The sequence below is a fragment of the Camelus bactrianus genome, chromosome 12, assembly GCF_048773025.1.
Source record: "Camelus bactrianus isolate YW-2024 breed Bactrian camel chromosome 12, ASM4877302v1, whole genome shotgun sequence".
Lineage (NCBI taxonomy): Eukaryota > Metazoa > Chordata > Mammalia > Artiodactyla > Camelidae > Camelus > Camelus bactrianus.
Window position 1 is genome coordinate 11,005,164 of NC_133550.1, and position 27,817 is coordinate 11,032,980.

The 27,817-nt window shown below is 46.3% G+C and overlaps 1 protein-coding gene across 1 annotated transcript in view; it reads right to left on the bottom strand.

Moving 5' to 3' along the window:
• Positions 1 to 27,817, bottom strand: part of PPM1H (protein phosphatase, Mg2+/Mn2+ dependent 1H) — a 227,645-nt gene that overhangs the window by 115,682 nt on the left and 84,146 nt on the right. The window contains exons 2-3 of the mRNA XM_074374657.1: positions 22,408 to 22,573; positions 4,472 to 4,816 (exon numbers count right to left, since the gene is read on the bottom strand). Coding sequence (XP_074230758.1) covers positions 4,472 to 4,816; positions 22,408 to 22,573 — 511 coding nt within the window. The remainder of the gene's footprint in view (positions 1 to 4,471; positions 4,817 to 22,407; positions 22,574 to 27,817) is intronic.

A 27,817-nucleotide genomic window follows, 5' to 3' on the forward strand; every position in this document is an offset into this window, starting at 1 on the left:
CTCTAGCTTAAATACAGACATACAGGTCCACTTACCACGAATATCCTAGTTTTCAAGACCACTAGGATTTATAAGCTATAAATAAGCTCTGCATTCATCCTCCTTTCCCATCATCTTGTCACCATATGGAGTTTCGTTTTTTTTTTAACCAACAAAGCCAAGCTGAGTGGTATTTCCGACCATTACTCAGTGATAGGAAGATGTACGGCAGTTTTACAAGTTAAAATATTGCCATTTTTCTCCCTTCATCACAACCAGACTTCCAAATGTTCTTCACAGTGGCGAGGACTCTACGACCACACTGAAAAGGAAGCAGGGCAGAATTCTGAGATTCTTCTGCCTGTGTCCAGAACTCAGTTCCCGTAGGTGGGAGGTAAAGAGCTCACCACTGCGGACTTGGTTCTGATTCTGAGGAGGGCAAAGGCCCCCTGCAACTACACCTACACCGGAAGTGACTCCCGACATGGGCCTGGAATGCTGACGCCCCTGTTGTGGCGGGTGCGGGAGCAGGGTGCCGACCGACACCGGGACTTAGAAGACATTTATCTTCTTCACAACGGTCACCCCGGGCCAGGCAACAGCCTAAACACAGCTGTGGGAAAACTCAGCCGGGAAAGCAGGTGCTGTTACACGGTGTGACTGGGAAGCAGAGATAAAGGCGGAAAGTTCCTAAGATGCTGGTCTTTTTGGAAGGCAGGGTTCATTTTCCACGGTGGACACAGGAGGAGTGGGAGATGCAGGCTTCTCACGCTGAAGGGAGTTCCGGGAGGAGACACAATAGGGGCCGTGGGGCACCCCTGCCTCTGCCAGCATGTGTTAGAGGCCAGAGGTCAGAGGTCACCTTCTCACAAGCCACGCACTGGGCCAGGCACCCCGAGGATCAGAGAGAAAGAGAAAACAGTGCCTTCAAAGAAGCATCCAGAATTGGATGAAACTTACCATCTCCCCTCATCCTCAGCATCTTCCCCCCCAGCTGCGTTAGTATTTTTCAGCAAGTACGTACTTTTTCCTAGAAAAAAGTACTATTTATTCTGCCCTGGTGTTTCTGAATCTTTTTAATCAATTCTCTCTTTGAGACAGATAGCAACATTTCACTTAATGTCATTTAGAATATTGAAACCAACGAGATATTATATACCTCTATGTTCCTCTAAGGTGACTACAAGTGCTCCCAGATATAAAATCAAATCTTTTACTGCTGGACCCCCATGGCATCTAGAAGAACACTGGCTATAAAATATAAGCTCAATAAACACTAGTGACTGAGAAGGGCATTGGTGGGAGGTGGGGAGAAAGAGAGAGCAAAGACCTCTGACTGGATTTTGCTGAACTGTCGTAAATAAAGCAGAACCCCAAATGAAAGGCCAGCTTTGCCTTTAAAGGTATCTGAAGTTACATTCTGAATCTCAGGAGGGGCAGCTGCAAAAAGGCATCAGTGAGGCAAATTTGAGGCTTAGGTGCTAGGCCTCGGGAATTCTTAGGGATTAAAAGTAAAAAAGAAAGCAAGAGAGCCACAAAGCAGAAAAGGCTGAATCTTATCCAATATCGAGTTTTCCTATTACAGAGGATCCGAACGGCATACAACCTGCAATGCCTAGAGAACACCTAGAAACAGGAATGTTGCAAAGGGGCTGGCTGTTGTAAGGCAAAAAATTAGGAATGACTCGGCAATTCCCAACCTGCCCCTCCCTGAAAGGCCTGAGGAGGAACTACCAAGGCCAGGCCAACAGCGTAAGGACATCAGCCATGTGTCAAGCATGTCAAAGAACTCACACTTACCTTCAACACTGACTCTTGAAAACCTAATATTGAGAGAGGGAGGAAAGAAAACGAATTCTTTATGGGTTGGCAATGGCCTTCCGGATCATTCAATCAAGAGTACGCTGTGTAACTGTGCTGTAAGTTCTGAACCTCAGCCCAGACTATCTAATGGTTAAGTCAGGCACATTTCTGTGATGCTGGAGAGATTTTTCCTGAAGACCCTGATGAAGCAAAGAAAAAAATGAGAGCATCTCTCTATAATTAGGGTAGACATAAGACATCATCCAGACAGGGACGCTTGTGAGAGTACAAAGGGACAATATTTGTAACTATTCTGGGCCAACAGGCATCAACTGGCTCAGTCCCGAGCAGAGCAGGAGGTAGGGCCACCCTGCCAGGAACAGGAGAACCAAGGAATGGTGAGCTTTCTCACTTAATATGGCCAAGCACACGGTGCAAAGTCCAGGCAGGCCTGTGACACACTGGGGGCTAGAGAGACAATCTGGGGAAAAAGTAAGCTTGAAGAGGAAGTTGTAATGTGGAATGAGTTGGAAAAGAGCAGATATGGCTTAAAACCCCAAAATTCTAGTATAGCACAGGCTGGTTACAGACGGCCTCTCCAGCTCACCTTACATCATTCCTGCCCTTGAAATCTGTCCTCTGCCCACAGTGGACATCAGCTTGCTGCCTCTGGCCCACGTGGGTTCTCTCACACAGATGGTTTCCTCTGCCCAGAAGGCTCTCCAGGCGCCCACGTTCCCTCTGCCTTATTCCTACTCCCCGAGCACCACTTCTTCGAGGACCCCTGCGCTTCATCTCTTTAACAGAGTCCTACTTCACCCTGCAGTTCCTCCTCTCAAGGCCCATCCCATTTACATTTTACTTGTTTAATACCCGCCTTTGCCTAATTTCTTCAATGCTCTTTTCCCAGTGAGGCCTGGCTTATAGTTTGACCCTAATGAATACTTACTGATGGAATGAATTACACAGGGAAGTGAAATGATCTTTTCGCTGGCAACTAAGAAACTTTCTGGTAGTGAACTAGTTTGTGAAAAGCTGAAAAACTTTCAAAAACGAAAAATGAGGTTCTTTACTAAGTATTTTTCTGAGGGAGACTCCCATGTCAGGTAGTTTTTGCTAGGAACCCAGAGCCATTGATGGGCAGAAACAGCCTGAGATGGGGTGTGGAGGCCTGACTCAATGTGATACTGCCCTCTAGTGGATGAAACTGAGAATACAGCAGTTGGAAGTAAATGATGTCCCATGACACTCACTAGTCATCACTGAAAGAAATGGAAAAACCCAAAGTTTCTTTTGTTTTTCACTTCTATCACGTAAGCTGACTTTTTCTCCCACTAGGAGGACAGTCCACTGTCCAATTTCCACCTCGACTGAATATTTAGCTTTCTGAGCACCCGTGTTTACAGCTGTTCACATCAGAAAGCTGGAGAGGATTTTATACCAAGCCTGAGTAGGAGTCAATTTCACTACCCTCATCCTTTTTTCCTAAATAATCTTTTCCAGACTCCTGGTATTTTTCTTGGGATTGAAGGCGACCAGATACTCCTGAGACAGAGATGCATTTTAAACCACCTGCTACTCAAAGGGTAAATATCTATGTGACAAGAAGAGAAATGCTGGGACCAAAAGAGAAATGAGTTAAAGTGAGGAGAGAGGGCAGATTAGAGGTGTGAATTCACGAACTATTTTTGCCTTATAAATCAGTCAGACGATGCAGTTCAGTATTATCTACTTTTCTCCTCTCATTAGCACTCTACCTGACATGGTGAGAGGCTGGAGTCTGGAGTGTGCCTGGTGGGCGCACTCAGTTCTGGAGGGACCTTTGTAGCTGCTCTTGCTTAAGAGCTTGTCATCTCTTTTTCATCTCCAGGTTTTAAGGACAATACTGCCCACTCGCCTGACTCTAGTCCTCGTGGCATCTGTACTTATCTCTTACTGTAACTGCACACAGGCTGCTCAGGAGAGAAAAATCTTTGGAGCCTAAATAACTGCCTCAGTAGAACGTGACTCAGAGGGGGAAGGAGATGGCGCAGAACAGACCTTCTGTGTGATTCTCACCAGGCAGACAGACAGCAGGGCACACAGCGGGGGCAGCTGAGTGCCCTGAGTTCTCAGAGGGGAGGCTGAATCCCTGGACCAGACATATTCAAATTTAAATGTACAAACAAATCCATGTCCCCAAGTAAAACAAGCAATTCTTAGAAACCGGCCCCCCCTTGCTTTAAGGAGTGGGAACCACACTGTCAATCACGGGGAAAACCTGTTCTCAGATTAGATGTGTACAGGAAGGGCACTTCTGAGCACTCTACTACAAGCTCTGGTTCCCCAAACACCTGGAATTCATACACCATGTAAAACAGATGGCAAGCACGCTCACATTTCAGTTAAGTGGAACCGCAGCAGCTGGCGTCCGGAAGCGCTGGCAGAAAGAGCCGCAGTAACACACCCATCCCATGCGCTACCCCTCTTCCCTCTCCTCCATTTTTGCCAGCACTGGATGCTAGAACTCGCGTGCTGCCCACCTCTTTTGAGAACGAAAGCCCCGCTGTAAAAGGGAGAAGTCGGAGGGGACCAGGCCGCAAGCGGACAGGCCAGAGACACGCCCTTCCCGGGAACTGCCTAAGAAGCAAGGCTGTGGCTTCCGCGACCGCCCGGCCCCTGCCGCCCGGGGGTCTTCAGCGCTACCTACCATTTCCTTGAACGCACTTTCCAGAGCCCCGATGACGAGGCACTCGTGCGGGATCTTCTTCTCGGTGAAGAAGCGCGTCGGGGGCGTGCTGGGGGAGCCCGGGGCGCCCACCCCTCCGCGGAGCGAGGCCGCCCGGGTCAGAGTCCGGCTGTTGGCGGGCGTGTGGTCGGGCTCCTCGCCCAGGCAGGTGGGCGGCAGCACGGCCGAGTTCTTCAGGATCTCCACGATGTCCTGCAGCTGCTCCGTGACGTGGTGCTGCAGCAGGCGGGAGGCCACCACGGCGGCCCCGGACCCCGCGTGACCGTCGAACAGCGACCAGTAGTGGCAGGACATGCCTTCTGATTCCTGCGGGGAGAGGGTGGCAGGGAGGAGTGAGAACCCCAGTGGCCACGGCCCCAGGGGGAGGGGACGCCTCCAGGGCTCCCGGCACCCCCCTGACGGTCTGTCTCGGGCCTGCAAACAAGGAGGGTCAAAACAGGGCAAAACACTCAGGGAAGGGTCCCCGGATCCGGCACTACTGTCACCATCACCCAAGGGATAAAGCAGTCCCTGCCTGTCCACCCAGCGGAGAAGCCCAGGTCACCATCTGCTCAGTTACTACCTGGGTCCAGATCTACTTTCATGTGATGTATAGAAGTTAGAGGTTACAGCTCCATACAAACAGGTAAAGTCTGTACAATTTCAACATCTAACTCCTCACCTCCTTTCTACTGCAGCCCCAGAGGAGGTTTGGCCTGGAGTCTTTGGAGGAAGTTTGGCCCTTTTTGCAGGCTTTTCAAGGAGAAATAAGTAGACCCATTCCCCTCCCCCTCCCTCTGGGCTTTATGCTCTCAGATAATTGCCCCATCTGCCTACGTCTACATCCTGAATTTTTAGAACATGTTTCCCCTTTAGACACCCAGTCTAGTCCAGCCTTTAAAAGATGCAGGCAATTCAAATCTCTTCGTGTTTCCTACTTCCCTCAGTTTTCCAGCTGTCACTCAGCATCTTGGCTTCCTCTTCCTGCCCTAAAGCTACGTGCAGCCCCTGTTCCTTCATCTGCCATGGATTTGGTACCTGCTGCTTGATTTTTGAGACTGTTTCAAGATAAATGCTTTTAAAAACCGTGATTGCATCACACATGCCTAAGATCTTACTAGCTATGGGGGGAAAAAGGAGCTCAATTATGGTGCATCTGGAGGAGCAAGGTATTAAACACTGAGATTAAGTATGTATGGCACATGTAACACCCACTTCTGACTGCAGCAATAAATGCTGAATTCTTTTTTTCGTTGAAGCCATTAAAGTTCTTTTGGTCTATCTTATTTTTTTATTGAAATATATTTGACCTTTAACAATGTGTAAATTTCAGGTGCACCACATGTTGATTTGATATATTCATATATTGTAATACAGTTGCCATCAGAGCAGGAGTTAGCATCTCAATCACTTCACATAACTTATTTGTTTTATGTGGTTAGAATAATTAAGATCTAAATGTTTTTTGATTATTATAATACAATATTATTGTCTATTGTTCACTATATGGTGCATTAGATCTCTAGAACTGACTTACGACTTGTTGCAAGTTTGTACCTGTACCCAATATCTCTCCTATCGCCCCACCCTCTAGTCCCTGGTAACCACCATTCTTGGTCCATCTTAGAATGATGCTGGAAGATACTGTATAGTTATGGTGACATATGCCAGTACTCTATTTGTGCCCTTTAAAACTTGTTTTTATTGGATTCTGTGCTAGATGCTTAGAGATTACATATATAGGTCAACAGATATTTACTGAGCACTCTCTCTGTGACAGGCACAAAAGTAGGCAGTGGGGCTATCAGACTAGATGAAAGCAGTATCAGACATGATCTGATCTTAAGAATTCAGTGGGGGAGTTAGACAGTGATCAAATAATCACACAGATAAACGTAAGATCGTAATTCTGGTGAGGGTGATAAGGAGACATGCTTGATGATTTGAGGCCAGCAGGGGGCACACTGGAGGAGGCTTTCTGTAGCTGTAAGGATCAGGCTGAGGGCAGCTTGGAAGTTCACAAGATTAGGAGGGGAGAGGAGAGCATCAACAGCAGGGGCAAAGGCCCTGTGGTAGAAGGTATGCAATGAGCACGAGACTGAACCACGGCCACATGGCTGAATAGGGGAGTGAGGCAGGGAGGGAGAGGGGGGTGAGATGAAGCTGGAGACAGAGGTAGTGCCTGGATTACTCAGTCTTTCCAGGACACATGAAGGATCTTAGCTTTAGCCTAAGAGTAACAACAAGCCATTGACTGAGGAGGGAGTGACAAAATTGATTTATATTTTTAAAGGATCATTCAAGCTACCCTGTGAGGATTAGGAGAGAAGGAAGACTGAAAATGAGAATACCAGATGGGAGGTAAATACCACCCTAAAAAGACACTCAGTCTAATCCTGCCCGGAAGAAACACTTCTGAGTGACTAAAAGCGCCATCAAGTGAAGGAGTAAGCATGCTAACTCAGAGGAAAGTTAAGTGGAAAGAACAGCGACCCAAGGATTAGAAGAACTGGACTCAAAGGGCCTCTCCAACACCACTCAAATGGGAATGAACCTGAGCCCCGAGGAAAAGGTTCTTAATTTAGGGCATCTGTGGATAGAATCTGGGGAGTCCATGAATCCATCTTTACTTTCACAGACCTCTAACACTGCCCATTTCCGCCTACTATGAGCGTGGGGCATCACAGCACAGCAGTATTAGTGGCATCTGTGACTTGGTCACCAAAAGAAATAGTAACACATGGTCCACCCACACATCTTGAATTATTGTTTATACTCATCATTACTTTGCAATGATTATTAAACCCACCGCTCACTCTCGTTACTTGCTGTGTCAGTAAAGTACACACCGCCATATTACACCCTCACAACTAGGGAAAAGTGGCAAAAGGAAAGGATTTCTTGCTCATCATATCTAACTCACCAAAGGGTCCAAGGCCACCTGAGTGAAACGCATGCACAAGGTCCTTCTACATCCAGTGAACACCCAGCAAACGTCTCTGAGGATGCCCCAGCAGGGCAGGCGAGGGACGGGGCAGGAGCAGTTGAGTCAGTGTCTGAGCACAGATTCTGTTACATCAAACTTTACCATGTTTCCAGAGTCAAGATTTGAACCAAAGAAGATCAAGCCCCAAGAAATAAGAAGTCACACTGCCAGGGAATGCTACATTTAAAAAAAGCAACTCTGAAATTTTTCTAGCAAGTAATCCAACCATTTCCTTCAACAAGGCAAAGCCGTCTGCAGTTACCACAACCGCCACCAGCTGACAAAACACCTGGGGAATTTTCAAAGTCACGAGGAAACTTGGTTGGAGGACTTCTGACGTGGGGCTCAGAGGGGCTCCACATTCTCCTGAGGACACCTCTGCACAGCGGTGCCAGAAGGTGGTACAGTGGGTTTTTAAATGTAATGAAGAATTTTCACAGCTAAAACTTGTAAGACATCATTTTTCCACGAAGAAAGGGTAGACTGAATAAATCTACCACTGGTTGATGCAGGGTCCAAGCCCAGACCCATGACGTCAGTGTCTCCAAAGGTGGGGTCCCACTATTCATCTTTTTTAAAGCTTCCCAGGGGGTTCTAATGAGCAGCCACAGTTGTGAACCCCGGTCTAATGGAAGGGGGGCAGCTGAGCAATCAGGAGGCCAGCGTTCTAGTCCCCAGTCTGCCATCAGTTCACCATATGACCTTGGATGAACCACATGCGTCTCCCTAAACTGATCAGACCACTGGTGTCTAAATTGCGTTCCTTGGTTTCCTCAGAGAAGTGGGTGTCAAAGTGATGAGTCCTTCTGACTTTTTCCAACCAGAGCAGCAGTTTTATCAGTTATAAACAACAAGGTTTTGCAAGAGATTTTGGACAAAAGGATTCGATTGCTTAAAATGTTGAAAGCCTTTGAACTGGATAAAACCAAGCCGTCAAGAGATTTCATAGTCTCCAGCATCCTCCCATGGCAGGCAGCTTCCAGTGAGGGGCATGCTGTGGGGAGAGGACCACAGCGTGGGCGCTCATCACGTGCTCAGAGTCCAGCTCAGCTTTCAGCGTCCAGGGGACCACAAAGGCACACACACACCAGTCGCGGGTCCAGAGCCCCTTCCCTTCATTTAACAAACCGTACATAGCGGGCGAAGTTCTAAATGCTTTACAAACATTAGCTCATTTAATCCTATGAGGTGTGGTTACTAACCCCATTTCATAGGAGGACAATGAGGGACAGTGTTAACTGCTTCAGGTCACCATGCCTTCAGCGATGCACCTGGGACCAGAGTCCACTCTGTAAGCCACCAGCCCCGACGACGGTAGGCTGAACGCCCCACCCCACACTCCTCTGCATACCACCTGCCCGTCTTTCACACTCTTCTTAACTGTCAGCCCTCCTGGGGCTCCCACTGCACCTGCACCCACCCTGCTGCTGCACTCATCGTGTTGCGCGTGCCTGCCTGCTCACCTGCTCAGGCAACGGGGGAGTAAAGAAAGAATGCTCTGGGAAGAAAAGGAGCAACTCATAGGCAACGAGGGTGAGAAGAGGGCTATACATACATATATGAAGGCCCATGTGGACAGTGGCCTGATTAAGGCCGCCCTTGAGGGCTAGGTCGGGTCGGGGTGTGGCAGACCAGGAGCCTCAGTTCGCTGCCTTGGGGCCTCAGGAGTGATGAGATGCCCGTGCCCCGGGAGCCCTGGGAGCTGGGCCGAGGAAGCGCTAATCCCGGGCGTCCTGCAGGTGCACCGTGAGAAGGAAGGACCAGAACTGAAGGGGCCTGTCCTGTCACAGAGGTCTGTCCTGAGACAGAGGGCCCAGGTCATCAGGGTGGAATCACTGGGCCTGGAGAGGAGATGAATGGCCTCATGAGACATTTCGAGGAACAACATGAGACTGGAGTGGGTGCTACAGTGTTTGAAATGGGACCAAGACCTTAACTGAGAATCAAAATCTGCTTTTGAAAGGGGCGTGACCAAACAGGACGTGCACTGCATTCATTCTGAAACAGACACGAGGACCCACTCCCACACTCTTCTCTACTCAAGACGGTGTCATCAGCTGCTGTCAGGTAAGAGTGTGTGGTTTGACACATGAAGTCCGATTCGAGAACCTCGAGGAACGAATAGCTCCTCGGTGTCATACAGCATCGAGGGACCACATCAACATCAGGGGTCTAAGCTGGGAACAGGACAACTGGGGGTGGACCTGTGAACCCACGAGAGGCCCGAAAAATCCCAAGTTATATGAACACAGTGCTTTCAAAGCATCTCAAACCTGATGTCGTTGCAGATACACCCATATTCCATCACTGCATAGAATCTTCAATGGCTCCCCACTGCCCTTAAAACACCTTTCAGTCTCCTGGATGTTCACATGGCTCATGGGCCCTGCATGATCTAGCGGCTACTCCTCTCCTGCTTCTGCTCTTGGTCAGTGGTCCTGAATGCTCTCATTCCTTCTCTTAATTCCCCATCACCTCTGGCAATATAAATATGTTTTTCTTTTGCCCTACATCACTCACCCCTTGCCCTCTGCTTGGAGAAATATTTATCCTTCAGTCTTCAGTGGAAGCATGAACTTCCCCTCCAGCCTGCCTGGACCACCTCAGCCCCTGTACATCCCGTACAGCCATGTTTATCCCACTGGTGTGGAACTGCCTGGCGTGTCCGTATCAGCCGACTCAGAGACTCACGTGTGTCTTACTACGGCATTTGGGGGGGGGGGGCTGGTATACAACAGGTGCTCGATAAATACTTACAAAACATACAGAGAAAGGAAGGGAGAAAATGGATTTTTTCATAAGACTTTACTTTTTGAACCAATATATCAGCTTAAGAAATAAGAATTTTATGCAAGATACTTCATATTGGTAAAACCAACAGACTATAATAAGCCTGACCTACTCCAGACTTGGGGCTGACCGATCTGACTTTAGTTGTGACCTCTTGGCTGTCTGAGGCCAGGCGATCCCGGGCCCTGGGGACCTCCAGGCGCTCCATGGAAACCAGAGAGAGGGGATACTGCCTCCTCTGGCTGTACTTCATTTGCTGGGCCTTACAGCCCTACAGGACCAGTTGGAAACACACACAAATACACACACACACACACACACACACACGCAATTCTCTTCTAAGCTAAGGCCTGTATCTTTTAAAAAGGAAAATCTAAGAGACAAAACAACCCGCCAGATTCCTCTTCATGGAGGGCTGAACCGTTGAAAATCACAGATTTCCTTCAGCTCTCGTGCCCTGCTGGGAGCTGTAATCTGCTATTGCTTTATCCTTTGATGCAGGGGCTGAAGGGCTAAGGCATGTGCACGGGAAGCTGAAGAGCTGTGTTCTCCACCTGTTTGGCTCAGGCAAAGGTACCAGAGGAGGGAAGGGAAGTCCACAGCTGCATCCAACGCCCTCTGCCCAGCCTGCCCCACATACCACCTGCTCACGGCCAAGGGCCCCATCCCACCCCTCATGTGGTCCGAAGGAGGAACACCTCCTCAGTTTGGTATTAGCTCAGAGAATAAGACTTTGAGTTTATACAGTAAACAAACTGGGTTTCAGGTTTTACAGTATCTAATAGTCCAAGGGTAACTCTGTCACCCTCTGTCACTGGTGTAAACACACCAAACACACCGTGGTTATTTTAAAAGTTGGGTGATTTATGACTGCACTTTCAAATGAGTTAACAGGAAGGTCCTACCTGCCATGATGTGTCTTAGCATGGAAAGAGCACAGGTTTTAGACCAAGCCAAACCTGGGTTCTGGGCTATGTGATCTTGGGCAAGTTTCTTTAACTTCTCTCAACTGTCTCCTTATTTAAAGAACAATAGGAAATTAGGACACAGACCATAAGGATTCATTCATTCCTCTCCTACGTGCCAGACTCAGGCTGGGCACTGGGGGTGTAGCCGGGAGTAAGACAAGCATGGTTCCCAAGCTCCTGAAGTAACGACCTAGATTATGAGCAGATTAGCACAAGTGTGTCAGAAAAGAGAGGCACCTGGTGTCACAGGAGTGGACAACACACACTGAATGTGCAGACAGCCATGGGTTATGGGAGACGGGGGAAGGGAACGGGGATAAAGGGACAACACGAGGGAGCAGCTGGGAGTGATGGAACGGTCGTACCCCGATGGTGGTGGTGATCATCCGGATCCACGCATGTATTAAAACTCATAAAACTATATTACACAAAGAAGGTTAACTATACTGTGTAATAATTTTAAAATAATAAATAAATAAGAGGTATAGCATTACATCCAGCATGTAAGAGAAACAACAGAGCTGGAAGTAACAGTTTTAACTATTAAATGGCAGGGCGGGAGCAAGAAGGATTCCCGCACCCAGGAGCCCATGCTGCACACTTCAGCTCCCGACTGCGAACCCTGCCAGCAGGACCCTCATCGCCCTGCACGGCGCAACGCCTGTCACTTCCATTCCTCCTAAGTTACCTCCCCTATGGAAAGTCTAAGTTCCAACAGTATCTACTGAGTACCTACCGTGTGGAATCCATCTCCCCCACCCCCATCATCACAAAATGGGCGTCATTATCCCATCTCACCAATAGTTGAAGTGGGGCACAGACAGTCAAGTCACTCTACTGTGAGTAGCAATACCAGGATTTGACCCCATTTCTTCAGATGCCAAGTCAGGGAATCTTCCCAACACACACAACTTTGTGTCATTAATCTCCCTGGCTTCTGTGACTCTGTAGCCTCAAGTTTAGCCCCACTGAAACAGGAGTCACGTCACGTGTCCCTTATCTCTGGGGCCCCCGCAAGCAAAAGAGCCTTCATGAGCCAACAGGGAGGCAAGAGGCAGCCCCTCTTGCCATGAGCTGACAAAGAAGGGGAGATTCTAGGGAAAAGCTCAAATGTTTCCTGTGGATCCCGACAGAGGTGTTGATATGTTTTCTGCAGGAAACACAAAACCAAAGAATGAGGTCTGACACATTTGTACTAGTTCAAAGGAACCGGCCTTGGCATTCTCATGCCCGGCGCACAAGCTCCACCGGTTTGCAAACCCCCTCATCGCTCTCTCCCTCCCAGTGGGGCACTTTCCACAAGAGAGCACGCAATGTCGAGGGAGAGCTTAAAACACTTCGTCAGCATGCAAGAAGCAAATTCAAAGTAGAGATTCTTTTTGTAATTCTAAATATTTTTTCATCTAACATGGAAGAAGAAATTAAGCTTGGCTGGTACTTCCCATAGAGGCTGCCGCTGGCGCCCTCCCGTGGTGGGTAAGTCAGCCGCCCCACGGCAGGCAGGCAGGCAGGCAGGCAGGCGGGGGGTGCGGGAGCTCTGCCTATTGCTGGGTACATGCGCCCCAACTGAGTGTCTTGTGCATTATATTATGACCTTTTTAACTAAATGATCCCTCACAAAGTAGACCACAGGTTTTTAAAAATTCCTTCAAAGAACCTGCTGATAGAAAACAGGAGCAAATAAAAACATGCCACAGCGGGCAGTTCTCACTCCAGGTAATGACAACCGGTCATATCTGACAATAACAATAACCTTTCTGGCCAGAAGTATCTGAAGGGCTCAAGGAGACAGCTGAAAAACGGAATTATACTCGCTCCTGTTAATGATGAACTGTGCCCTGAGGTATTAACTAATGGAAGCAAGAAGTCGCTCTGCTCTGAGCCAGACAGTAAATGAGTTACTGCGTGAAAAGCACTCAGAACAATGTCTGGCATATAACAAACATCATGTAACTGTCAGCTGTTATTATTTGAAAATATTGTCTTTTTATCTTTATTGCCTCTAAGTTATTTTTAAATATTTAATATATTTTTATAATTATTAAATATATACTAAATGAATATTCAGTGGTATGGTTGTATATCAATAATGAACACATGTATCGGGGGTACATACCGCCTCCAAAATTGTCTTTAACTGATGGCTTAGGGACTGCAACTCTAGAAACAGCTGTCCTATGGGAAAAAGTGGTGTCCTTCCCTGAAGACACAAGTCCTCTGTCATTTGACCCTCATCTTCCCTCCCCTGCCCCCACCCGTCAGGGATTCAGGTAAGCCGAGGAGGGGCGGGACCAACAGCATGAAAGGAACAGCACAAATGCAGAAATCCCACTGTGGGGTCCATCCCACAGTCGGTTTTACAAAAGCCTCAGTATGAGCGCGGGAGGCACCCGTCTCCCTCTTTTCTTGCCAAAGAAAAGGGACGACTTATTTCCCACTGTGGAAACAGAGAGCTGGCATATTCCCCCGACCCCCACCAAGAGCTATCACGTGGCTTGATTTCCACCACGTGTCTGGCCAGGTTTCAAGGTATCGCAGCGAGGACGACAACGCAGAATAAGAGGATCTGTTTGGGGCGTTTCATCCACAGGGCTTTCCGTCTCCAGCCCTTCATCTGACCTCACGGCCGCACGGGGGGAAGAAGATGACAGATGACGAGGCAGGGACCCGGGGGGATCTGAGGAACTCGGTGACAAGTCCTTCTCGGGGCCCGTGTCCTACCACTGCCCACGTGGAACCAGGCCCACACAGCAGAGTTAATTTGTTTGCTTCTACCATACTTGTCTTTCTGACTAAATTATTCTGATACTTGGTTCCCCAGTGGGAAAGCTCCCTTATTCTCATATACTTGAAAGAACATTGCTTCTTTTTCAGGAGCTGACATGAAATGCAAATTTCTTTGGTTCGATTCTTCCCCTTCATGAGACAGTACGATGGAGGGTAAGTTTGGTTCTGGTTCTGTTTCATGGAGGTACTGGGGACAGAACCCAGGACCTTGTGCCTGTCCAATGAGATATACCCTCCCCCCAGGTTTTGGGTTTTAAATGGCAGTTCAGTCCCGTATGTTAAAACATCGTTAAATAAATATTAATTTCTGAGACGTAGGAAGCAAAGTTTGTGACAGTTTTGGTTAAGTTATGCTGTGGTTTATGCTAGACTCAAAAATTAGCCCAGGAACGTTCTTAAACTATTACTTTAGCCATCAAAAACATCTCCCTAAATTAGTGTACAGCAGAAACATAAGTAATGTGACATAATATTGAAACGCAGCTGCAAACTCCAGAATAACAACAGATGATATTAACTGAGCACACACTACACGCCAGGCACTATTCTAAGCACTTTTCATATTTTTAACTCATTTAATTCTAATAATCCTATCAGGTAGGAACTGTTATCCCGAATATGCAGATGAGGAAACCGAGGCACTGAGAGGTCACAAGGTTAACACTGAGTGAGCGGCAGAGCTGGGATCCACACTCACACACTCATTATTATTCCATCAGAAGGCTTTTTCTACTTGCTGTGGTTTCAAGCAAACAGTGATCTCCTGTAATTTAGCAGAAAAAAAAATGGACTGTAAGGACAAAAAGGCGGTGAACAATTTCATTTCCATTCTGTTCCTCACCCGAGTCAGTAAGAGCAGTCATCCAGGTTCTGAGCTGACCAGGGAGACTGCTAACTCAAGAGAGAAGTCATAATGGAAACGGGAAAAAGTTCGGCATCAAATTATATTGAAATCATACGTATCAACATTAGGAGTTATTCTTCCTTCATTTCCCATTTTTCCAAAGAGATTTTCCTGCCACAGTTCCCAGCTGTTCACAGCTAAAGAGGCAGCAGGTGGCCAGTACACAGAAACTCTGAGGCCAGACTGCCTGGGCTGAATCCAAGCTCCACACTTCCCAGCTCTGGGCCTCAATTTCCTCATCAGTAAAATAAAGATAATAATACATACTTACGTATGTTTTATGAGGATAAATGAATCAATAACACTGGCAAAGCACTAAGATCAGTGTCGTGTCTGGCACATGAATGCCGAGTATTAGGTTTTAAAAAATAAGAAGAAAAGAAAATCTCAAGAGCGCACTGCCCTTGCCAACGGCGTCTTCCCACCTGAAACAAGTTACAAGGGGACCGGGGGGAAATGTCCACCTCAGCACCACTTCTTCTCCTTTGGCCTGAAGACTGGCCACAGTGGGAAAAACCCCTCGTGGAACCAAGTTTGAGTTGCCTTCTCAGCTACTGTACGTCTTGGTCAGACCTGGTCTCCGCCGAAGAGCGAACTGTAAAGTTATTCTAACTGACATTAGCCAGGACAGTTCCTGGTTGTAAAGTCATTCTTCTTAATCACTGGCAAGAGTTCTAATCCCGGGAACCAAGAGATAAGATTTCCTTGACATGCACAGAACAAAGACCTTAACTGAGAGGGAAAAGTCAGAGTAATAAACACAGTGAGAGAAATAAAAGGCCGCTGCTGTTGTTTTTTATAGCTGACACCACTGCAGGAAGCAGACTGCCAAACGCGGCCGAACATTCCAGAAGGGCTGCCGCTGTGGAACCACAGGCAACCTTCACTTAATGTTCTAGGGGTGAACGAGTCCTTCTTACAAAAAACAGATGAAAAGACTGGCATCTTCCGTCCCGAGAGGTGAATAGCCCATTCTCACTTCCTTTTTACTTCTCCCCACCCCAGCTGGATCCTTTTTGCCTGGAATTCCCACAGTGCCGCCCTATCCTCTGCTGGGAAAAATAACCCGCTCCCCTCGCCCCTGCGGATGAACTTGGCCCGACGCGGACACAGCCGTCTCCTGTTATTGTAATTAGACGCTGAACTAACAGATATTGAAACCACAAACTTTGATGTTTTTGACTAAATTAAACAACACGAGGGGCTCTGAAGGAAATTAGACTTGGAATGCATGCGTCCGCGAGCCTCGTCATAAGCCAAAAACAGTTTGTTCCAAAATAGGAGTCAGATGCAGGGGGTGGAAATGTCCTGGTTGTTGTCACAACGCCCCATCTCCCGCCCAGACATCTTACAGAAAGGCAGGCGCTTCTTATCTTAACACTAAGGTTATAAGGTGCCTTGGAGAGTGAACTTTCTCCTTCCTCAGAGACGTCACCTGCTTCCTTCCTCTTCTCACTCACTCCTAGAATGACTAGGTGCTTGAGAACTGAGGAGCCAAAGCTCCTAGGAAAGCTGTGTTTCACTTGCAGGAGGCAATCGGTTCCATAAAGACTCCTTAGCACCTTTCAAATCAAAGGAAAGAAAGCCTCGTCATGGTGACTGGCTCCCACAAATCATGATCAGGTCAATTAAAAAAGCTTCAGTGGGAGGCGGGCGGAGGCCGCTGGGGAGAGGGTGTTGCCCTCAACAAGCTCACGGCACCTTCCCTGGGGGGTGATGTTACGACAGTGTCTTTCAGAGATGCTGGAGTTCTAGTTTCTCTTCTTTCCTGGCCGCACGCCCTACATACCGCGACAAATAATCAGAGGCGTGGGAGTGCTGAAAGGACTGCGAGCTGGCCTGGAGTATCGACCTCCTACCGGTCTGACTGGGCTAATGGTTCTCCACACACCAGCCACCCAATGTCCTGTGGGCACCCGCCAGGTTCCAGCCCTGACTCGTCTCCATTTCATATCTGTTTCATCAGAGATCTCAAGACATCTCCATTCCTCCCAAGAGAAATGTTTATATCTTTATTTCACTAATTATATCAATAACTCTAAATTTAAAAAAAAAACTGGGTCCATTACTGTGTACATTTTAAGGGAGAATGCAATAATTCACTATATGCCTCTGCATTTCTTCAGGCTAAACACTACAGGGTAGAACACCTCGTAACTCTTTTATTTCTATCCCTTTTAAGTTTTATGACTTCTTTCCAATATGGCTTCTTCTGCTCCTAACATTTTCCTCTATATGTAGACGGAACTTGAAGTTAATCTGTATTTTCTTTCTTACAAGGCGTTGCTGTCAAGAGCTCAGCCAAATACAGGTAACAACGCTCCTTCAGGAAATGCCTCATGGAAGCCAGGAGAGGTGAAATAGAGTGAATATTATTTTATCCACCAAAAAAATTTTTTAAAGTTTGTTTTAAAACAGGAAGATTAATTTGACTCCTTTGGCTTAAAGAGTACTTGTACTAAAAGGGCAAAATAATGCTCTATAAATTGGCATGAAGGATGGCTTAAAGTTGGCTGAGAATCTTTATACCAATCAATGATTATCTGTAGTGAGAAATAATCATCTCATGGCTACCCAATGACCCTATGCCATCAAATATCAAGTTACACTTCTGCTGAATTCCTCTGAACATCACCAATGCTTCTGGCATATTAAAAATATTCCTATGATAATTCCTCTTTTCATGGTGAATCTAATGTGATTTTACAGGACATTTTAGGCTTTTTTTCAATTTCCAAGATGAAGGTGATACTACACATGAAAGAAATCTTGTGGAAATATTTATTTTGACTTTGCTAAGTTTACTGGGGATAAAGAACTTGAGAGAGGAGGGTGAATTTTATCACATGTGGTCTGGAGAGAGCCCACGCATCTCCCACTCACCATCCTTCATGCTTGTCAACTCTGTTTGCAAAAGAAATAATGGTGCCATTATTTATTCTGTTGTCCCATTTCTTGCTTATCATAGTATTTGTCCATTTTTTTCATTCTTATCTTTCCTGACCTCCCTGTGGCTCACGGCAGAGTTACTTCCCCTCCTGGCAACACTCTTCTCTTCTTGGAATTTCTCTGGGCTTGTTAACTCCTGAATTCTAAGCCTTCCCAGACTTGCCCCTGAGCTCCAAACCCTTCTTTTTTTATTTTCTATTTTTATTGAAGTATAGTTGATTTGCAGTGTTGTATTAGTTTCAGGTGTACGGCCAAGTGACTCAGTTATAGATATCCATATATGTACTTTTTCATTTTCTTTTCCAATATGGTTTATTACAGGATATTGAATATAGTTCCCTGGGCTCTACAGTAGGTCCTTGTTGTTTATCTGTTATATATAGCAGTGTCAAACCCTTATTTCTAACTTCTACAAAGCACTCCCCCTGGAAAGTTAGAATACTCAAAACTCAGGTCACCATTTCTGCCCATCCCCTCATCTTCAAACCTGAGCCTGTTTCAGGGGTCCATTTTCAAGGACCAGCGCCCAGTGGCTGAAATCTGGCATTTCCTGCTCCTTCCCATCCTGCGCAGTTGGTCACCAGGTCACCTCCCTGGTGTCTCTCGCACCATCTCTTCGGAGCCTGTCCCCTGCCCTCATCGCTGCCTTATTTCAAGCTTTCATCACATCTCACCCAGATTCCTGCATGAGCCTCCCCTTGTCTTCCCAAGTCAGACTCCCCACTGTTGGGATTCCATTATGCCCTCGTCTAAAGTTGCATGGTTGGATAGGGTAATAGCTCAATGGTAGAGCTCATGCTTAGCATGCATGAGGTTCTGGGTTCAATCTAAAAAAAAAAAAAAAGTAAGTAAATAAACCTAATTACCCCCCCCCAAAAAAAACCCCAATAAAATCATGTGGTTAAAATTCCAGCTTACTAGAGTGTTAAATGGCTCTTGTATGTGACACCTGCTTGCTGCTCCCGCCTCTTCACCCTCCCAGCGATGACACATACTGTGAAACACTAGAAGACATGCCCCACGTGCTCTCACGCCAGCCCATCTTTACACACGCCCATTCCCTCGGTCAGGAAATTGCTTGGCTAATTCCTACTCACTTTTCAACATGACAGCTCAAATGTCAGGTTCTCCAGGAAGCCTTCCCTCATCTGACCCAGCCCCCATGCTCTGTTGTTTCCCAAACCACCAGCCATCAATCTGAGTTAGGCTTCCAGACAAACTGGACTTTTTTTTTTTTTAATCTTCCTCCTAAAATTCCTTCCACTGTGGTGCTTATCGACTCTTTCTCCCTCTCCAACTCCGCTCTACGCCGACTGGAACTCCACTGTGTTCACCTCCCTATCCCCAAGGCCCAGGCTGTGGACTCAGAGCTCAGTACACGTTTGCTGAGTGAAGGCAGAGACTCACAAGGGGAAAGGAGCAGGTCCAGCTAACTTACCTCCTGAACATGTCTTCTTGCCCTGGGCCCCAGTCTGCCACTACCCTTACCTAGGTGCCACCATACAGGAGTCAGGGGGTGTCTTTAGGTGGGAATAAAGTCGCTCGTCTCTCTTCAGCAGTGTATTCAGTTCCCTCTGCCAGCAAATTGTTCATTCAGAGTAGCAGCCAAAGTCCTGAGAACAGCCCTGAGGTCCTGCTGGATTGCCCTGCTCCCCTGTCATTACCTTTCTGACAAGGTCGCCTGCAATCCAGGCTCTCCTAAGCCCGCTCCAGCCACATGGGTCTCCTGGCGGATTCCGGAGAACCGCAGGCCTGTTCCCGCCCCGGGGGCTTTGCAGCTGCCGAGGGCGTTAGAAGGCTCTTCCCTCCAAGAGCGGCCCCTTCGGGTCCTCACCCAAAGGGCCCCTTCCGACACCTCTTTAACCAAACCTCCCACCTCACATGATTCCTGCTTCCCTGCTTTGTTTTCCGCCATAGCGTCTTGTCTGCCCCGCTACACATTTTCACTGCTTGTCTCCTTCAAGGAACGTGAGCTCCCCGTAGGCAGGGGTGTCTGTTTCATTCCCTGCTGAACCCTCAGCGCTCAGTTCCCAGTACACAGCCAGTGCTCAGCGACCCATCCGCCACACTAGAGCACGGTTTTCAAGCTTTGAGAAAGCAGCACAAACAGCAACAACGAAACAGACAACCTAGTTTGAAAATGGCCAAGGGACTTAAATAGACATTTCTTTAAAGAAGATATGTCTGGCCAGTAAGGAGCACTTGCAAAGATGCTCAACGTCGCTAACCATGGGAAATACGTAACTGCAATGACATATCACTTCACACTCATCCGGGTGGCTATTATTTTTTAAAAAGCAGAAATTAACAAGTGTTGGTAAAAAAAAAAAAAAAAAAAAAAGAAGTTAAAGCCAAAAAATAAATTTTAAAACATGTGTTCTTGAATTTCCAAAACACAAACAAATGTTGGTGAAAATGTGGTGAAACTGGAACCCTTGATCACTGCTAGTGGGAATGTAAAACGGTGCAGCTGCTGCAGAAAACAGGATGGTGGCTCCTCAAAATATTAAACAGCATTAGCATGTCACCCAACAACTCTACTCTGGGCATATATCCAAAAAAAGTGAAAGCAGGGACTCAGGTAACCGAACACCCACGTTCACAGCAGCATTATTCACAACAGCCAAAAGATGAAAGCAAGTGTCCATCGACGGATGAATGGATAAACAAAACGATCTGTATACATACAATAGAGTATTATTCAGCCTTAAAATTACGACACATCCTACAACATTATGGTAAGTGAAATAGGCTAGCTACAAAAAGACAAATATCCTATGATGCCACTTATATGAGATGCTTAGAGGAGTCAAATTCACAGGGACAGAAGACAGAAAGGTGGTTGCCAGGGGCCGAGGGCAGGGAGGAACGGGGAGTTAGTGTTCAGTGGATACAGAATCTCAGTTTGGGAAGATGAAGTTCTGGAGATGGATGATATTGATGGTTCCACAACAAGAATGTATGTGATGCAACTGAACTGTACATCTAAAAATGGTTAAAATGGTAAATTTTATTTTATGTATATTTTCCCACAATTTTTTTTAAAAAAGGCAGCACAACCTTGGCCTTAAACTCTAATAAGCAGCCTCATACAGACAGCAGATGGAAGTGATGCTGCTGTGGCTGGAGCAGGAACGGAGGGCTGAGATGTGCCCACCCTGCTTGGCACCTCCTTGCTGCCTCCTGGAGCGTGGACCCCAGAGAGACACAGATCCATCACAAAGGAGGGTCACGGCTGCATCTTAAGTGCTTATGACTGGTTTCACTTAAGGAAAGGACTATTTACTCCTGGCTCTTACTAGTTACTCCTGGCTCTATTTCTAGGAGGAACTTAGCAACAAGGGAAAATGCCATCATCAGTTGGCCCTCCGCCACATGTCAACACGGACGTGTTTTTACAGAAGCCACTCGATATCCCAGTGGCAGAGGAGAACTATCAGGGGAAAGAGCAACATTAAGCCACGGGGCCCCACATGCAATTATCAAATTATCATTAATGTCTCACATTTTCTGAGCCCTTTCCCATAATAACTCAATCCTGAAAATAATTCCGTCAAGAAGGTATGAAAGCAATTGTGTGATCTCCAATTTACAAGTGAATGAACATAAAAAATTCAGTGGGCATTATCCACAGAGAACAACAAAAGGGGGGCTGACTTGAGGATAATAATCGCTAACGCTGATTAAGGATTCTCTAATGCCACCGGCTCAAGGCTTTCTGTGGACTATTGGACTTCATACTTCCAACTCGCCTCTTCCGTTGTATTTAACAGTTACTGCTACTATTACTCCTTATCGTGGAAAGAAAACTGACGCTCAGTGAGTATATAAATATACCAAAATTAAACAGATTTAAGCAATGGACTGTTCTGAAGCATCTTACCCCAGACCCTGCGCACTGAACTACGACTGCTTCATCCTGCCCGTCTGGGTCCCTGACTCCGGCGTTTTGGGAAAAGCCTAGTCAATGCTTCCTTTCAGTCCTGGAAACATGTACAACTGATGAGTTTCCGCAGGTCACGGTGTTTTCTAACCCTGAGCTGAACTAACACTAACAAAACTAATTAGTACTCTTAATCCCTAAGCATAAATGCAACAAGACACTATGACTTCAGCTAAGAAGAGATGACTAGATTCTTTACAATCCTGTAAAAATTTACATACATCCTCAAGACCATTAGAATAAGTAGTCACATTTGGGCCATTCTATTCAATTTCTCTTCTCTGGAGGCCGAAATAATCTGCTGATGGACAGAGCGCTGATGATTTGCTATACTTTTCTGAGAACTTCTTCAAAACTTTCTGAGGATGTCTGTTTACTCTCCAGACACGAGTGAGAGGAGCAATGCTTTATTGTTTGTCAACAAGGCATTCAGTCTGCAGGGCCGCCCCATAGGCTGCGAGGGCTTTGCATCAATTGAAACAGGTATTAATTTGGAAGAGCATCAAGCAGAGGCTCCAATGGGGCAACTCGAATGGACAGGCAAGGGGAGGAAGGGGCAGAGTCATAGCAGGGGAGGAAGGAGGGTCTTACCGAGTTCTCCTTCAGCTGCAGCCCCTCCCCATTGGGAAGGGAGGACCGTCTCTTAGCTGAGTTCCTGTTTGGAGTTGAGGTAATGGCCCCCGCTTTCTTCTTCACGGTGAGCACCTCACAGCTGGCTTGGTCTTCATTGTGTGTGCTCTTCCCGGCATTGATAACCCTGGAGGAGAAGCCAGAAAAGCCGGTCAGACAGAGCGATGTCTGGGAAGCAGAGAGTCCCCCTGGTCAGCCCAGGGATAAAATGATATGCCCTACTGAATGCACAGGACCTTACAGTCCTGGTGGAGTAAGCGGAATTTTTTAAAAAATGGAATTCTATTAACACACGTTAAAACATTTCCTAAAGCATTGTTCTGAGCTCAGCTCACCTTTGCAGGTGTCTGATAGATGCGATCAACCCCACCAATCCATTTCTAGTCAAAACACACGAGACAATCACTCTTTTGCCAATTACAATGAAGACAGATGGCTGGCTCAGGGAATTCTGTCGCATTTCTCCAAGTGATAAAGAGTAAAACCACCGTCAATCTTATCGAAGAACAAGGCAGTCATTCACAGCACACTGTAAAATCCAAGGGGACAGAGGACTGTATTCCATGACCACTATTTACTTTACACACAGAGAAGTGAATGGATCAAAGGTTTATCCTTTTCAAATTATCTGTACTCCTTTATCTTTCCTCCTGTAGAAGAACTGCATCGTCCCACTGGGTTTGGGGAACTTGGATTTGTCAGTGTGGCCATTATGATCTCATGGCATGTGGAAACTGCTTTGGTCAAATTACTAAATGTTTTGAGTGTAGGAATGTTTGAGAAAAATATGCTGCATCATTCATAGACATTTTTCTGTATCAGCTGACTCTAGACTGAACTTTTGGATTTCAGCATCATTTTCTTATTAGGTAAATAAGCAGCAGCTAAAATAGATTTCCCAAAAGAGAGCTCTCCTTGACTTGCCATTGGCCGTGTTTTCTTTCCAAAATTTCAGCCGTGTCACACTAGGTGACACTGAGTGTGGAGGACACAGGCTCAGCGGCAAGGGAAGAAGGATGCTTTTTTTTTTTTTTTAAGATTGATGGAAATCCACTTTAAAAGTGTGGTATACACACCACTCTATTAATCTGGCTGTATTCCCTCCTAATAATTAAGTAGGAGATGATCATTTTCAAATAACTTTTTTTTAAAAAACACTTTTAAATTCTGAAATACTTACAGGCTCAGAGTAAACTGCAAAAATAGTACAGAGAGTCTCATGCACCCTTTACCCAACGTCCACCCCAAAGCAACACTGTTCATCACTATAGTACAATATCAAAACAGGCATCTGACACTGATCCTACATTAGCAACCAGACTGCAGGTCTATTCAAACTCCACCGCTTTTTGTATCAAATGGCTTTCAATATTGAAAATTGTAATCCAATTTCAACATTCACTTTAAATTTATTTTTTAAATGTATAAGCATTTTGGGAAAAAATGCAATCATTTAAAAGTTCATTCGCATCTGTTACAAGAGAACAAATACATGCTAGTCTATACATTTGGGGCAGCTTTGGCATAATTAGTCTTCTATCTTTTCTCTTTTATTGGGCAATATTCCTTAATCGGAAGGAGAACTATTTTTAAAAATTCAATTTGCAATTACTTATGTGTTATAGGAAAAAGACTCCTCTATTATCTCTCTCTCTCTCTCAGATTTCTGTGTTAATCAAAACCGCTTCATCTGTCTGAGTTTACTATAACTTTCAATTTAAGCATATTTTTATAAACAAAAGCCTTTTACTCATTTTACATGTTACAGTTATGTGAGATATTTTTTAAGAAAGTAGACTGCTGCTGACAGTTTGAAAATCATTGTCCTTGGTACCTGTGTAAAAAGGTGGGCATCCCCGCTTATCTCTGTGAGGTCAAATCTGCCTCTGGGGTTGATCACACCCTCTTGGGGAGGAAGGGATGTCGGGGGTGGGGGGAGAGAGCTCAAGGTCTAGTTTTCAGCCCCACCTTCACTCTCTCTCCTCCTCTGAGGAGGCATTTTCATATGGTTTAAGAATCAAATGCAACTCTTAAAGACACAGTGAAGACACGCCACCTGCGCAAGACTATTAATACCACCACGCGTACTGCCCAAGCTGAGTTAAGTCACTCCAGGTTCCAGAGCCGGGAAGTGGGGCAGCTGGGATTCAGAATAAGGCCTCCCTTGATCTCCAACCCAACCTCTTCCTGTTACACGTGGGGATCTGCGTCCGCCTGTGGAGTCCACACTGGACTGTGGGGGGAAGCACGGAATAAGCAGACCAGGCAAGTCCAGGTCCACACCTGAGACTCACAGCTTCTCTGGCTATTGGAGAAAGTGCTCAGAGGAAGGAGGAAGGATGGATGGTGCAGACCTGCCTGTCTCTAGAGGAGCCCAGGTGGAGTCGAGGGGTTTGCAGCTGGAGCTCCTAATGCAGAACACGCCTTTGTCTGGAGTCTCCCTTTCACACCTATCCTTGGAGAACCAGTCCAGGCAGAGGAAGGAGGTTCGAAATACCACCTTCCTCTCCTCAGTCGTGGATGGTGACTCCCCCAGGAGCACGTTTGGGTGGATGGTTTGCTGGATGACGATGTTACATCCCCATGGTCTCCCACAAGCATCTGCCCTTGGGAAAGCCGAAGTGGAGGTTCAGCTGGGAAAACAAGCTCATGACAACCATCCCCTCTATACTGTCCTCTGTGCAAGGTCCTAGTTGCTATTTCTGGAACTTGGCATCACCCTGACCATTGGCACCTAAACTTACGCTTTAGTCAGGTCTTTTTTCTTTTAAAAAAAAAAAAAAAAAAAAAGGCATCACTGATCTCCAATAGCTATGTGCCAGGCTGACTCATCTGCCACTGCTGTTTTCCAACAGTCAACAAAGCTACTATAATTACCTAAGTCACGAATCACTGTCCCCTCAATGTGCTGTTATCTCCTACCTCTCTTGGTGGATATCAAACTCCAAAGTTGACCTAACTTGAGCAAGAGACCCTAGAAACTTGACTTTCTGCATGAGATTTTATGCATGAGACAGACACCCAGGGCCTGGGAAGATGACAACTCTCACAAAATCACACAGCTAAACACAGCAGAGCTGAGGACACACTTCCGAGTCGCCAGCTCTTTCTGCTTCAGCTCTCGGTTGTTTTACTTTCCTACTGTGTGTCTATTCTTATCGGCCCTTGGCTGGGAGGGCTGTCCTGCAATGACTCGTCGAAGCCAGAGAACCGGAAAGAACGACCACTGGTGAACCTCCCTGGCCATTTCACGTGAACGCAGCTTGTGAGCGTCACTAATGCGTCAGCCAAGGGTCAGAAATGTCAGCCCAGAGGGAAGACAGCAGCCCCGAGCCCAGGAGCCTGCTGGGTCAGATACCTGGTTATTACCCAGATGATAAAGGCATATTAGTTTAAAGCCACTCTCTTTTTTTTTTTTTTTTAAACACAACTCTTATCCCGTATTTCATATTATTTCAAATTCCTGACCCCATACAGCTTTAGGAGAAAGCCCTAGTTCTTATCAATTTACTTTGGCTTTATAAAGCTCGACCTCTATCACCTTAAATATTTCATTTTGTTCTTCAAAAGCAAATGCTTTGTTTACCAAATGTAAATAAACCCTCCAATTCTTCTAAAAATAAAATGAGAAAACTGTTTCCTGAGTTGAGAAGCCTCATGCTGTTAATAGATTCAATAACTTTTTTAATGTTAGCAGCTGTATCAGTAGCTCTATTCCCTTCCTGTCTTGTGCTCCAGCATAAAGTCAGCAGCATCTTCAGATGAACAGGAACGACTATAAGATGTCCATTCTTTATCTACACAATACCCACCCATGATGCTTATTTTGAAGACTTAAAAACAAAATGTTTTGGGGGGGCCATGAATCATCAATTCTTTGGTGACGTTATTTTCCACTTTCCTACAAAGGAGGAAAACGTCTTCCTTGAAACTAAACTGGAGGTATTGAAGCACAGTGGTTAAGAACAGGGCCTATCTCCCCAGAACCCAGCACACAGCAGGTACTTAACAAATGTTTGTTGAATGAATGAATGATATCATTCTCTGCCACAGAAATCAACTCTGCCACTTCCTAGATGTGGAACAGTAACAGTATTTTACATTTGTTGAGGACTAATTATGCCCAAGCATGAATAGTATTTATCTGCACCTGGCACACAGTGAGTACTCAGTACTATTACTGAATAATAAGACATCAAATACCAAGCTAGCTTCCTCTTCTTTTGGGCCCAGGGACTTCTAGCTGTGTGAGTTTGAGGGGAACCTCTTCTTTTCTGTCAGTGTCCCTCTGCTGGCCTCAAGGACACAGGGACACTTCCAGGCACCCAGAGCCTACAAGTGGCACAGCAGGACATTTGCCCAAACAAGGACCTTGAGCAAGGCCACCCGCTCCTCCGAGGCCTCTTCATGAAATGACGGCAACACCCAAGGCACAGATGTGATGGCGCTCCGCACACAGGAGAGCAGCCAGGGCCACGCTGCTTTTACATATCCACCCAGGCCTGCCCGCAGACGCCACCTCTCGGCCCCCAGCCCCAGACTCAGCAGCTCAGGGCCCAGACCCACAGAAAAAGACCAAATAGAGAATTTGGTTTCATTTGATTTTTTTTTTTTTTTAGTATTATTCTATTGCTTTGTTTTTATTTTTATTTATTTATTTATTTTTATTGCTTTGTTTTTAAAGGAAATAAAAGCCTGAACAGTTTTGGCTAAAAAGTTGACACGAAGTGTTAAGACGACTAAGCAGGCAGTAATTACACTGGGTAAGAAAGAGCAAGCATTTCAGAAAAGCCATTGGGTGAAGTGAGACACTGCTGTTTCGTATACAACTGGGAAGCAGACAGCAAAAGGCGGCGGGGGGCGGGGCAGGAAATCAATCATTGATGGAGGACCAAATAGAGCAATTAATTATTAAAATTCCCTTTTCTAGGTAACTTCCTAGGCAATGTTCCATGTGATTTCTCTGAAGTGGTTGCTGACCACCCACATAGGCTGGAACATAAGGACAACTTAATTCCTAGCTCCAAGGGAGTTAATAACCCTTCATTCTTGTTGTTCGGAAAACCGTGGCTCTGACTGGGAACCTCAGCCTTTGATAACAGCCACCAGCCACAACAGCCGGAACAGCCATCAAGAGGAACGGCTTCTCCCACAGGGCTTCTGCCACCTCTGGGTAGGAGGGGGAACAGGAGATCACCCCCATCCATTCCATTAACAGCCAGTCGGGTGTTACCAGGGAGAAGAAAGGATGGAAGGAAATGAAGTTCTCTGTCCACCTCCTTGGTTTTTCCATGTTGGAAGGTGAACATAGGCTGGAAAAGGGCACATACGTGCAGGTCTGATCTCCCACCACGCAACCTGACACCTGGGC